We start from the raw sequence: 15,050 nt of genomic DNA, 5'->3' as shown, positions 1-15,050 counted from the left end.
AGCTCGGTCACAAGGAGGGAATCGGGGTCATTTTGTCTCTGCTGTACTTGAAGGCCACCCACTTTTTCACTGGTAACTGGGCAAACTGGCAGAGCACACGGATGCTGTGTGTGGTCACTTGGATACTTCAGGGCAAGGCTTTAAATCGTAATGGAAGAAGGCAGCTGGGACAATAAAACAGGAGGGAGCCCACTCATCAGCCTAATTACACTCAAATAATTAAACCGTCTACTTGACAGAAAATGTTTAGAAAGCACGCGCCTACCGATATACACCCAAAGTCCAGGTGAAACTATATTTTTTACACCTTTAAGATTTTTCTCCAGTTGCAAAGTCTTACACTTTACGTTATACTTACAATGCTACTATATAAATCTCTAGATTAATAGCTTAATATCAATTTCTGTATAAAAAAAAAAAGAAAAAGAAATCATTCTTGATTTACAAGCAGGAGAGTAAAGTACAGTGAAACGAGAGGACACACAGAAGGTTACCTGGGAACCACATCAGCAACGAGAGCTGAAGCCAAATATTCCTCAGTCCCATTCTGTCTGATTATTCGCCCCTTAAACTCTTTTTTTCCCTACATTTTATCTCTACAGACAGCGGTGGAAAGTACTTTATTTACTCATGCAGGACGAGAAGAGAGTTCACTTCTTTCTTCCCTTCCATAAAGCTTTTATTTTGCTGAAAAGCAGCTTTAGGCAGTGCCCCATTGCAAGAGTTTAAGGGTTACTTTAAAGTGGGACACGAAACCACTGCTTTCTGACATCATTTCATGGTGCGTTCAGGAAGGTATTCAAGCGTGACATTGTATCATTAGGTATAATACAGCCATTCCAGAGGCACTGATTACTGCAATGAGAACTCATTTTCTTTAACAGCATATGTGATAAGGAATGAATAAAAACGCAGAAACATCACTGTAAAAAGGTAAGGCTACGTACAGGACTGAAAAAACTGTCTGTACACCCCTTTTTGGGAGGCAGGGAAAGGAAACCTGTGGCACCACGTGGGATCTGGGGGGCTGGTGAGCAGCTGTGAGGTTAAGACCTGAATTTTCCCCTCCCAGCCTCTCCAGGACATTTCCCGTGCTGCAGTCCCAGCTCCTACTCAGGGACAAGGCAGCTCCCAGCAAGGTCCATGCCCAGATCCAACTCGATACCCAGAGGCAGAGGTGCCAGCAGCAGAAGCAAGGCACAAACAACCTTTGTTGATGCTCCTTTTTAAAGCAAACCCAACACCAAAGCCCAACCTTTTCACCTGGACCTGCTCACATTCTGTCCCTGCAAACATGCCTTTAAGCGATCCATCTCCACGACTAACATCATACCAGGTCTTCAAGGCACAAGAACAGTAATGTGCTCCTAACTACAAAGGATATCACACAAGGATATGTCAAAAAGGATCTTTAAAAGGACCCCTGTGTCTGAAACAGGCTCCTCTAGCACCATGCACTTGCAAGCATTAGTAAATGAGCGCCCGTGATGGATAGCTGTGCATACAGCCCAACTCCTCAGGGGCAGAAGTGCCCATTGAGCTGGAGATAAAGGAATTATTTTCATATTTGATCACGTAAATGTCACCGGAGATATTTGCAGCAACCCACTCTAATCTTCCTGTAGGTATATGGAGTTATATTTGACAATGGGTTTTCAAGATACACTCTAGTGAAGCCTTTGCAAGACCTCTCATTAGAAATAAAATAATTTAACGACTTCTTCCACTCCCTGGCATTATATCACACGCTCCTGTTACTGCAGCCCCACTTGATTTGTGACAGGCTGGTACACAGCCTGCAGGAAATGAAAGGAAAAGACACAGGTCTCCATCCCAACAGTGATTTGGTGCAATGATGATAACGAAATTTCCTGTCGTACCCAACACACAGCTGACGATGTGTGCATCCTGCTGGTAACCAGAACTGCCTTCAACATCACCACAGCTGAGCCACCCTCACACCTGAATGCCCATCAGACTCGGGCCTCGCTGCACAAGAGGAGAGGCAATACAGGAATATGAGGCTTCCCCTGCCCAAGAAGCCTAAGTCTGTACCTCTCCTCCTGCACGTGGCCTCCAGGCACAGTTCTCACAACCACACTGCTTCCCACGATGGGCATCACAGAACCAGCAAATCCAAAGCAAGGTTTGAATTTTTAGATAGAAACACCCAATTTATTCTTCGCAGAAGCCCATATTGCTGTGAGCTAACTCTCAGCAGTAAGCCAGTGAATTTGGCAGAGTAAAGGAATACCTATTTTTACCTATACGCTACATACACATTTATGTGGCTATAAAGTTTATCCAAAGATTGCATAAGTTCTGGAAAAAATCTTGCAAAAATAGCAAGCATTTTGGAAGAGCTGCACGATAAGCGTTGTTCTGGACACAGGCATTTAAGCAATGAACTGACTCGCTCCTTCTTTTCTGCAGTAATACAACTCCAGCACCTTTATCACTTCTTTGCCTCTCGTTCTTCTGTTCTGATGGCACACTTTCCAATCATCTTACTTTGTCTCAACAGCTTTTCTCCTTTGCCTGTGTCATTTGCCTAAGCAGGCTGAAATGCAATTTTCAGCTGTGGTGCCTTTTAGGAAATGCTGACCCACGGAGCTGATGGCTCCCAAAACATCCCCAGCATATCCACCTACTAAATTTGTTGTGAACCCCACTACCAGAGCTTGTAGAGCAGCTGGTGAACCGTACTGCTGTGCTAATTGAGACTGAGCTTCCGCATTCAGTTTTAGGAGAGAATTAATTTTTTTTTTTCCTCATTTGCCCAACAAACTTTTTAAATACCACGTACTTTTTTCAGAATGTCTCCGTCTTGTTCAGAGCCTTACCAAATGAATCACCTCGTAAAAAGTTATTACACTGGAAGCTGTAAGCACTGAACAGCATAACTGCAGCGCACACAATACACACAGTGCTGTTAATTATTTACTGGATCGCAGTTTGATTACAGTTTGGGTGATGACACCCAGAGACTTAAGAGCTGCATAAAACATGGTTATGTTCTACAGAGTCCCAGAATAAACCATCCTTTAAAAATTAATCTCTTAGAAATAAAGCATATTATTCAGCCATTTATCAGGATTATGGTAAGATGAGTGATGGGAGTTCTGCAGAAGTATTCATTTTTAATGCTGCCCTACCTTTGAAGAAACAGTCCTTGCTGTGGATAATGTAGATTTTCTTCCTCTGCAGACACGAGGCTCGATGCAGTTGACAGTGATTTTCATAAAACTTGCCATCAGATCCACACACGGGCATGTAGCTGGACTTGCAGTCTTCCACACACCTACACTCGGGCTGCTTGGTGTCCTTGTTCACAACGCACTTGCTCCCCCGGCCACAGTACTTCTTCTCGCATGATGCGTGCAGCCCATCCTCACCGTAAAGCACTGGCAAGAAGAGAAAAAGTCAGTGTTAGCACTATTTACCTAACAGACCATGTTCGTCTGCTGTGGTGAGTGGCACAACAATTCCAAGAGCAGGAGCTAAAAGGTTTCCAAGGCTAAAAGCACATCTCTTTGAACAGCAGCACAACGGCAACCTGGAGTGTCTTCACATCTCCCAGCCCTGAGTCATCAAAATATCAGCCATGTGCTGGAAGTGCTTTCCTGAAAAGTGGTGGACACGGGGCCACTTCTGCTTTCAGGCTTTTGCAAAACCAGACCCTAAAATAAAACCCAAAGAGGGAATTTCAGTGCGTGACATTTGGGCATGACTTGCATCCAGAAAGCAATGCTGAAGTCAACATTTTGGCAGACACAAAACCCACGAGGAGCTTCTTTCCCTGTGGCAAGTGCCCAAGTGCCAGCCCTCCAGCTTCTGTTGACACAGCTGTATCGGGAGTCCAGGTACCACCTTGTGACCCAGAAGCAGAATGTCCCTAGGGCTAAAATTCACACGGATTTCAGTGGAAGTTAAGGCAGATAGTTACAGAGAAATAACCCCCAAGAAGCTCGGAGAGTGAAAGAGCCCCCCAAGAAAGAGTGTCACTGAAGTCAAGGGAATATTATAGGAAAACACTTCTCAACATAAAAGTGACCATCAGTATTTATCCCTACACTCTGAAAACTGACATATAAGGAGAAAACATTTTAAAAATGCATTGGATAAAATATTTGGAATATTCCTGTACTACCTGCTTTTTGATACAATTGAAAGGCTGACAGAAGTGCCCTGGCACTACAACATTTTCTACTTCTGAAGTTTCCTCACTTAATGGCTTACAACAGAGCATCACCATAATTCAGACAGACCAGGGTACTTCCAGACAAGCCACTGCTCAGAGAAATGATTCACATTATACTCAATAAAGAGACTTTCAGGAAATTAGATGATTCTATGCTAATTGGAGTACACAAAGTTGAGAATTACAAAGGGATGCTGCAAAAGGCGTAATTAAAGCAGGAATAAACACTCAGTAGCACACAGCAGCCTCCGGCTGTGCCCACACCAGTGGCTCAGTCTGGACCAGCAAGGCAGTTGTGAAGCAAACCCACTGCCTGGATTTATCCCTTGCAGCTTTGGCTGTTGGGGAGGTTTTGGTGTGTGCTGTGTGCCCTGTGCTTCACGGTGCTCCAGGCGTGCTGCAGCATCCAACGGGACAAGGCCTGCAGAGACCACAGCACCCTCCAAAACACAGCCAGTGCTCTTCCCTTCAATAGTTTTTCAAGGAGCAGAACTCTTTAACTTAGGAGAACAGAGCAAATCTTACCTAGACCTCCCCATTACACGTAACAGATGTGAGGAGCATCAGCACTACCTACCTACTTCAACCTCCTGGCCCATTTTTGTTGTGCAAAATTCCCTGCTAACAGCCACACAGTCCCTGTTTGCCCACCCACTTCGTGCCACTATGAAATGTCCCAGCGCTGAATCCACTTTTCACCTACTAGCAACCAAGGGGTTAAAGCACGTTCATAAAGACGAGCAAAAGTCTCTACAAAACCCCATTTGTCTCGGTTCCCCTTAAGCCTGTGTTTTTATCACTGTAAATCTGAAAGGGGAAAAAAAAATCTGGTGTTGGAGGATTAACTATTTGACTCAATAACTCATTAAAATTCCTCCAACCTTGGCAAGCTGAGAAATACTGACTTTTCCTGACTCATAATAAACTAGAAGGTCAAAGCACCTCCGACAAGTGTAAAAAGTACAGTCCCTGGAAGGAGTATCTGAATATGCTTTATTTAATTTACTTATTGTTCCAGAGTTTCTGAAAACCGTCCTGAAGAATACAAATGTTGTGACTTCTGGGAGCCCTCACTGCCAAGGTCAGCTGCACTCCCTGCCCCTGCTGAGATGAGAGCAGCACGAGGGCCCGGGGCTCGAGGAAACCCCAGGTGAGCATCCTGCTCCTCTGGGTGGTGGGACCTGCACCCATAGGTGCTTGGCTCGTCCACCACTCCACGTGCTTTGACACTTCCCTTGATGATGCTTAAAATCAAGATTTAGGAGGTATTATTGCCTCTAGAAATGTAACTCAGATAAAACTACAGCAAAGCCCTTCCTAAGCTGTCCCAGTCACTAAAAATTGACCTCACGGACCCAGCACCAGCTGAGGACCTCACCAAGCATCTCACCAAAGGTTTTCTCCCTCCTCGGGCACGGTAGCTGCATCCTGCCCAAGCAGCTACCCTGGGCACCACCAGCAGCAAAATCCTCCTGGAGCCTCGAGCACTTTCTGTATGTTGATTTTTAATACAACCTTAGTTACTGAAAACAAGCACTACTCCTACTGCAATGGAAATTTAATTTTTTTTTTAATGATACATCAAACGTTTGATTAACCACCGGCTTCTCAAACAGACAAAATACTCTGGCTTTCCTATTACCGTCCTGGTTACTATGGAGAAGCCACAAAAAGCCTGCTTGCTTTTATGCCTCGCTCGTTTTGCTCACAGTTTGGTTTCTTCTGTGTTCCCAGATGGAGAACTCCTGTCTGAGCACCCGTGAGGGTGAGCAAGGAGAAAACCCTGCAAAGAGCTGAAAGGTTTGCACATTCAGTAATCCTGATGGCCAAGCCCACTGAAATGGAAGCGTGCCGCCCCTCGCTGCTTTCCTGCCACGTTATGAGAAGTGACTGCTTTCCCCACTCTTACAAGGATTATTAAAACCAGAAATGGGAAAGGTAATCAAGTGAAACTACCAGCTAAGTGCTCGCGGAATTTATGAGCCCCACTGTACGGCACAAGAAAAATATAATTTATTTAATTTATTAGTTGCAAAGAAAGTCATTTACTTAGGTTAAAAATTGATCATCTTGCAAAACAAGCCACTTTTCAACACTAATTAAGTTTACCCAACATGGCTAGTGACTGAATTGTTACATTACATTAAAGTCAGCTTGATGGAGAGAGGAAGCCCATTTGCGCACATCCACAAACACATTCTGTGCCTCAAACTGGTTTCTGGCTGCCCCTGAGAAATTTGGAATTCCAGCCGAAAACCAACAAAATCTTGGCACAGGCAGTAGAATAACCGAGTTCGGGAATTTCACAAAGCTGGCTCATCTAAAAGAAAGACTTTTAATAAGAAAATGAAGACGTTATTGCCATGCTTAGACACTGGAGAACACGCACCCACCCTGCTCATTAATTCATAAAGACTGAGACCTTGTCTGCCTTTTACATGCCACTAAATACGTTACAGATCAGACTTGAGCTATCAGATAATTTTTTTTGCTCCCTGTTCCTTAATTCAGCAAAACTCCCCAAGAGTTCAGGGAGGGCTGGGTCAGTGACAGGCGCTGACTTCAATTCAGACCAAAGAGCCAAACCCATCACACGCACAGCGAAACCAAACCCCAAGCAGCTCTATCATATGGCTATCATAAAAAGTTGCTTAGACGCTGCAGAAATGTAAATTACTACATTTACATTTAAAAAGCCCGTTTGCCATCAAGTACCAGCGAGCTCCTGCAGGCAGCTGGACATCCAATGTTCTTGCTGAAGGAAAAAAGTTGAGACCTCACATCGGGACCAGAGCCAGAGATGGAAGCTTTAACTACGGGAAACTGGAGACTGGGATATCTAAAACTGGAAGCTTCTGCTCCATACCCTTCAAAGGCAATGCTGCACCTTACAAACGTTGTAAAACAATAAAATAAAACCCTTTATAAGATTACAAAAATATCCAGTCTCCCAACATTTTTGCTTCCACGAAGGAAAGCAGTGAGGCAACGGGGAAGGAGCTATTCACTCCTCCCACATCCCGACATCAGTGTTCAAACATTTCCCTTTGCTACGCTAAATAACCTCCTGTGCTCTAAAATGTCACACCTGAAGGCACTATTCACTGCTGAAAAATGTGCATTGCTGGTACCTGCAGGCGTGTATACATAAATTGCACACATACCCAGGTGGATTTGCTCGTGCATTACACACGCCTACTTACACGCACAGTTATGCACGTATAACACTGTCTAGACACTTCCCATACACTTGACTTGCCACAGCTTCACTTTTGCTGATAACACAAAGTCAAATGCTGCAGCACGAGCCCTTAAACCTTCCCTTCCCAGCACATATTTAATATACACCTTGAGTAACTCATGGCTTGAAGTAACAGAAGTTCAGCTGCGTGACTGCTGCACCTGGCTTCTGTGCAGGGAGCAAACGCGTGTGCTGTGCATATTGTTAGGAGAGCAATAAAATGAGAAAAGAAACATAAAGCAAGAATTTCATAATAATCTACTCTACGCGTTTCTTGGTTTTTCATTGCATGCCTGTTATGAAAATGTAGAAGCAGAGAAGCCGCAGTGAGTCACCTGGTGTGGGGGCACGGCCACGGTGCAGTCATCACCTCAAAACCAACACAAACACCTAAAGGAAAGGCAGGCTCTGAACAGGAGCACTGCGACAAGGAGTCACCGTGCTGACAGCACCGCCAAGGGAACTGCTTAATCTGAGTCTGCAGTTTAACATCAAGCCAAGTTCAGTAACAACGTGCAGTTATTCTGCAAATAACAGGAGGAAGCGCTCAAAATCATGAGTTTCTTTATTAATATATATGTTCGAAAATTAGGGTTAGTGTTACTTTCTATCTGTCAGACCTACAAAGTCAATTAGAGGTGATACCACGGAAAGGCACTTGAAGATTTCCAGTAACTACACTATGCCTAGTTAATTAGGCGATATTTTGTCCTACATCAAATCCATTTAACCATGATGAGATCATGATTAAATAATATTTTTGGATGGTATCATGGTGTATGAAGAGTATTAACGTGAAAAAAGAGGCAAGACGTGTAAAAATCAAAAGATCCCATCTGTGTGAAGCACACACACAGATTTCTGAGGAAGAAATAGCAGCTGACATGAGACCACATATATTTATATCTTGCCATGAAACTCAACCATGCGCAATTTGCTTGATTGTCCTCATCCTGGAAGAGCTGCTGAAGAGGCGATTCATAAAATTGTTCTTTATCATGATTTTTAGCTGACGTTCTCCATTATGGGTACTTCACGCTGAAGGCACTGTGATTCCATTATCCCTGTGCAAGAGGTACAGAGGCATCCCCAGATCTGCTGCCAGCAGGATCCCACAGCCTCGATGTTTCCTTGGCACCCGTACACTAAATGTGAACACCCTAGAAAATTTGGGTAGCACGTACTAACATGTGCACACATGTATTTTGCTTGATCACGCCTTTAATTATCTCAGTGCTGCACAGTGTGAAGAGTGCAGGAACTTTCCAATATCAGACGTGGAGGGCACAGATCACGTTAATACTTTGGTTTCTTTGGCAAAATTGCGTGTCAGAAGACTACACTCCTCTGATGGAAGGCAATGAAATCCCCACAGGTCACTGCTCCAAATCACTCCTGTTGCCTTTAATCTTTCCCATCAATCTTCCGCCTGCCCCACTCCTTCACTCCAGCTCTCAGGACCCGCCTCGCTCCTCTTGTTTGCGGCTGTCTTTTATCCTCTGACCAGCACAGCAAGCCCCCGCGCTCCACGGGCTGCTCTAGAAGATATGAGAAATCAATAAGTGTCGTGCATCCTTCTGCTCATCCTCCAACCAAGTTCTTGTGGCAGAAACTGCGAGAAGGTTTGAGTCCAATCATGAAACAACTACAGGTGACTCACATGTTTTCCTGGCGATCTCCCGAATTGTATTACCAACGGAGTTGCCAGAGGCAAGCTGAACAAACAAGATGCTTCCAGATGTCTGTGTTATTAAGCTTTAAATCCATCCACGCATGTTACCTTCTGTTTATTCCCATTTTCCTCTCCTTACACACCACCCGAGGCTTCCCCCCGGGCTGCCTGCCCTGCACTGCTCACCTCTCCTATGGTTCTTCTCCACTCAGGAGTCACAACCTGGGGGAGCCACAGGTCCTCCCGCAGCTTGTTGCGAGGCAGCGGTCTCTCACTTAAAGCTTTTCTAACATTTTACTCCAAAACTTAAAAAATTTGACCCTCACCTCATCCACTTCTACTTGGAGGAGGATAAAATTCAGAAGCCAAGCATATTGGCCATGCTGCAGCATAAAGGGCACGGATAGATGCGTGCTTGGCCATTGCTCATAGCACCAATTTAAAAATCACAGGACACCTTGCTCTTGACCCATCGCTAATATTATAAAAAATGCCAAGTTTCCCTCTAAGGCGTATCCTAAAGTCTCACAGAAATCTATTTTTTTTTTTTTTTTGACTCATTCCCTCCCAATAAGACCATTCACTGGAAAAGCACTGTTTTGTTTATTGTATGCTTATTTTGCCTTATATATGCACAAAGCAGATGTTAGCTCACATTGGATACAAAGATTTTTTTTCCAGTTTCCTGACTATTTGTATTCTGTCAGTGCATCAATTTCTCAGGCTCACTGAGAAAAAAGAACAAAACCAAGAAGCCAGCTCATTGTGTTTGCCTCAAAAAAGAACAGTTTTCTATCATTTTATTTTTGGTTGCAAGAGGAATAGACAAAGGGCTTCTGCAATTAATGCTCATTGAACTTATTATGTTATTCCTGAATTCTGCTCTTAGTATAAATCGTGAGGCTTGCACCAAAGCACACAACTGCCACTGCAGGAGGTTTCAACGTGATGGATTACAGGGACATCACGGTGTCATCGCAGCAGTACCTGTGTCAGCACCACCACGAACGTTCCCTTTTCTTTAGGGTATGTTTTGTGCGTTTGAGCCTTACAAATGAAGTTTCTTTCTTGAAAAACATTTTGCATGCTGTATGGAAACACGGCCCAATAATGTAGGTCAGAGCAACCACAGCCTTTCACCTGCCCTGCTTGCTGCCAGGCGGCTGGCACAGGTACAACCTAAAATGTCACGATTATTGCCAGATATTCCCCTAACTTCCATATTCCAGCTTGCTATCAGTGTTATTTGGAGGTACTTTGTGACTTAGAGGAATGGGCTTTATTCAGCTCCACCAGGAGAAGTGTTTAACTCCGCAAACACCACAGGGCAAATATAAAATGTGAAAATCCGAGTGCTCCATTAATGGGGACTGGGAGAGGAGGAGGGACAGCAATTTTCAGGGACAGATGTTTCTAGAGGGAGGCTATCAATAGCTGCACACAGATCCCTGCTACCTGTCATCTAGTACAATGCACCACAGAAAGCAGCTGCAGGGAAACGAGGGGCTGGATTCCTGAAACGTTTTGAGAGCGCCTATTTCTGAGCACTGATGGTGTTCCGTAAAACTTGCTGTGTGCTTGAAAGATACGGAGCAAAAAGAGAAAAAGTGTTAAAGCCATTTAGCTGTAATGGAGTTAGTGTTAGTGCAGGTGTTTTCTATTTATTTATTTATTTTTTAAATTCTCCTCGAGGTGTAACGTGTGTTTGACTCAGGGCTACTTGACTTGATTGAGGAGGCAGCGCCGGCACTGGGATCAGCATTCCTCTGTCACACCTACATCAGCATAAGCGTCCTGCTGGAAACTGTTGAGGTTGCATGGTGCCTTTTCACATTTTTTTCTCCCCAAGACATTTCATTTATGTTTTCCTGACTGGATGCCTTAGAACCTCATATATTACGAGCATAAGAGCATTCCCACACAGCACAAGTGCGAGGCTGGAGCCAAACGGGGCCATTAGGGCAGAATTGCAGCCACACTGGGACACGGGGTATGGACATTGTTACAGATCAGTTCTGAGCTGCTTCACAAAGGGAAATAACTGGTGGAGGGACCCTCTTACTGGCTCCACGTGTCCCCTTCTCGTGGCTAAAGGGTCACAGAAATCCAGGCAATAAGAGAACTGCAGCACGCAAATGAGTGCAGGAGGCAAAAGCCCCAGAAGGAGCCTGCAGCGATGGTTCAGCAGCGTCCCTGCTGCCACCCTCACTCCGACTCCTTCCTCTCCACTGCTCTACGATGAAAACATGAGGAAAAAGTGAAGCCCTGGGGAACATCAGCTCGAAGTAACCGGCCAGCACAGTGTAACAAAGCCCAGCTGCCGTCTACAACCCCGCTGTGGTCTCCAAGGGCACGGCAGATGGCCTGCAGATGATCCGTACTCAGAGTATTTTGCATCTTCTCAAAGTAAAGCTTTACCCAAAGTTTTCCCTGTGTGCATGCTGGAAGGCTTGATGGGGTGATTTCCTTCTAGGTTAGGGGAGGATGCAGCATACCACATCCAGGGCGACCGCTGTCCTTAGGGAAACTTTCCTGCTGGAATGGCTTCAAAGGGATTCCAGAGGAGGTCAGTGGGACAGTTTGGATAAATCAGCGAGCATTTTCCACTCACCACCTGTGCTGGCACAAGAAAAGCAAGCAGGGCAGCACCAAGGGACTCCCACCACAAGCCTCCATACCCTGGCACCAACTTGAAACCGTTCCCATTTCAGCAGCTTCAAGGAAACTCGAACAATCTCATGGAAGCATTTTAACAAGAAATCCGCACGCGTACATACAGATATATTTTACAGTGAATAACCACTGCAGACCCCCAGCAGCTGGACCCACACACCACTCAACCTTGCCTCCGCCAGCTCTGGCTCGTGCACAGCTGAAATGGTTTCCTCAGTTGCTCTAAAACCCTAGAGAAACCTCGAGCACCCAAGAGCACAGACCCACCCTCGTCCACACATCCTCCAAGCTCGCAGTGAGATCTTTCCTCTTCACCCTCTGCGCCAGGAGCCTCGCTGCCAAAACCCTGCATGGAACAAAATTAATTTTGCCGCACAAATGGGAGCCGTGGGAGCACTGCCCGACTGCCTGCACCGAGCGGGGATGCTCAGAGGACGAGGGCATCGCAGGCCTGGTGCACGTCGCCGCCAGCACGGGCAGGATGCAGCCATCCAGCAGCAGGACGTGCAAACTGCGAGCCAGGGCTGCATGGAGCCAGCCAGCTCCTGCCAAACGCCTCAGTGCTTGAAATCCCTCCCAGCTTTCCGAGCCCAAAGGGAAGCTTTCTAAACTAGCCAGTTGCCAGAAAGAAGGGCGAACTGAAAAATCAGGACTGCCTTTACAATTAGTGAGAACAAGGGATGTCTTCATTTTTTTATTTTTTTTTTTTTAAATGAATTATTGAACATTTCTCAGATAAGGTTTATAAAGCTACCAGGAACAAACCGCACTCAATTTCAATTGATAACAAAACAAACCCGAAACGACATCTGCCAGCAGGAGAGCCACAAAAGACAAACACAGGCATTTCATTGAGATTGCAAATAAAGCTCAGATGAACACGTTACTGCCCACGCCGGGGACGTGCTTAGCAGCTCACCGGCTGCACAAACCCTGCTGGCGGTGGGCTGAGGACGTTCCCAGGGAGAAATTCAGACGTGGGGTCCAGATGTGGGCACTGCCAGGCAGAGCCAGCCAGCTTCGATTGGGATGTCACCAAAACACGCACACACAGACCAGGACACGGTCCCCAACCTCCCCAGCTACAGACGTTGCTCTGGCAACTCCCTGTCCTCCAGTGCAGGAGCCAGTAGTGCCTTCAAGCCTTAATTCGGGGCTGGTCAGCATGAGTGAGCAGTAAATGCTCCTTCAGCTCGAAGCCAGCCTGAAACATTGCCACGGCACAGCCCGAATCGATAGCCATTTGCATTCCCCTTCCCGTTCTGTTATCTTTAATGAAGTTCTTTTCCCAGCCCAAGAAATACGGAGAGAAACTCTTTTCTAGGCAACACCACGCGGCTGTTCCGCACCTAATGCTAATTCTTGCAGCTCTCTGCTGGTTCCATTCCCTGTTTATGTCTGTGCTGTTGTTGTATTCCAGCACTCCTCTATTTTGTGTGCAGACCTTTTTATTTCACTGCCTGCTCCATTCAGGGCTGGTGTTAATTCACAGAAACCATCTCTTTTGGGACAAAAACCTTGACATTTTGGCCACTCATTAAATGCTTCTCAGACCAAACAGCGTGTAGTTAATAAGAAGTCTTTCAAGGCTTCGTCCCCGAGGCGCGGCTGTTACTCAGCCCCCTTTCCAAGGGATTTTACTTTCTCATCAATACAGGAAATTACCCCAAGGCTGTACTTGAGGATTTCTCTCTTTCTTGAGATAGTTTGATGCCCACAGAGTGCTAACTGTGCTACTGAATACCAGATCTCTTCTCCCTCTTCTCAAAATAAAGGTACCCATTACCCTTGCCAGTGCTGCCACATCACCCACTGCCAGCATCCCTGTCTCAGGCAGCAGGCTGCTATTCACCCCATTTCCCTACAAATTGAAAATACCTTGAAGTTTCTAGAAATTTCTCTGAAGTCCTCACCCTACTCCAGCATCTTCTGATACTCATTTGTGTGTCAGCCATACCCATTTATATCCATAACTTCCAACTTGTTCTGACAGATCAGATATATAAAAAACTGTACGAAGTGGATAGAAACATATGCATCAAAATCTTAAGCTCCTAACTTAAAGAGACATCTTGTTTACCCTCCAGCAGTTACTCCCCCACCTGCTTGTCCTACAGAGAAGGACAGAAGAATTGATGCCATTTCTGATGGACTGCTGGCCTTTTACTCTCCCCACCTTTGCTTCCATGCCAAAGGAAGCCACGTAGCAAGCACCTACCTGATGGAGCAGTTACAGCCCACTGAAAAGATAACACAATCAAATAAAACCTACTAAAACGTTATTTTGAAAGTGAAAAGCTTTTAAGCTCCACGTACTGTTAGAACTGACTCAAGGTATCCACACAGAACGTTAACACCGAAACGCCACCATTAGCTACTTTATTTTTTTATTCTGAGAACGAGGAAAGTCACCCCTTCCTCAGGCTGAGACACAGCATAGAATAATCCAGAAAAGGTGAAAAAATATATAAAAATGCCAGTAACAAATTAAGGGTTTCTGCAGTGAGTGCTTCTTGTTTCAAATATCCTAAACTTAATGCGAATCTTGTTAATTCGCACAGCTGGAGATCTGGTCTGGGAAATATTACAACTATTGAAGAGCTGGACTCAGTGATGCGAGATGCAACCATCTCCCTAAATCTCCATCCCTCCTCCATCTGCAGACAGCAGCAATGCAAATAACAGCAAAAAGAGGGGGCCCTCAGCTGTCTGACCCTCGTGGGGGTCCCTGCAAGGCATCACCCCATAGCCCAGGGGGAGGGCACGGCCCCCCCACGAGCTGTGCCCCACGCACAGCACCAGGGAGCTCAGTGGGGATGCCCAGTGGCACAGGAGCAATGCTTGTTCATTCATTCACCTGGGGAAAGCGTGCCAAAAGCTGAACCTGACTTGGTCTGTATAAGATAGGAGTACATGTATTCACTGCCCTCCCTTTGAAAGTGCTCTGCACAGAGAATAAAAACAACCACAACTGATAAAATCAACAAAACATCGCTTCTCCTCCACAGCAAAGGCACCGAATGGAAACAGGGTCACGCTTAATAGTGGAAGAGGAAAAGCTTGGGATAAAAGGCAGAAATAAGCCACAATCATCAGTTATCAACATCAGAGTATATTGGGCTAAAGCAGCATTAGCAGACTTCTTATTCTTTTAAGATAGGTAATGGAATAAAATCTATTTCAGTGCAGGGCACATCTCCCCTGTTAAGCTGATCCACACCAATACAATAGAGGCCTGACCACACAAATTGAGAAAAACAAGG

At 45.4% G+C, this 15,050-nt stretch overlaps 1 protein-coding gene across 1 annotated transcript in view; it reads right to left on the bottom strand.

Annotated features, from left to right (window-relative positions):
* Positions 1-15,050, bottom strand: part of FSTL4 (follistatin like 4) — a 206,918-nt gene that overhangs the window by 136,653 nt on the left and 55,215 nt on the right. Inside the window, exon 4 of the mRNA XM_082771893.1 lies at positions 3,156-3,404. Coding sequence (XP_082628019.1) covers positions 3,156-3,404 — 249 coding nt within the window. The remainder of the gene's footprint in view (positions 1-3,155; positions 3,405-15,050) is intronic.

This window comes from Aythya marila, assembly GCF_965140915.1.
Source record: "Aythya marila genome assembly, chromosome: 14".
Lineage (NCBI taxonomy): Eukaryota > Metazoa > Chordata > Aves > Anseriformes > Anatidae > Aythya > Aythya marila.
Note: the sequence above shows the minus strand (reverse complement) of the source record. Positions and strands in the feature narration are given on the sequence as shown.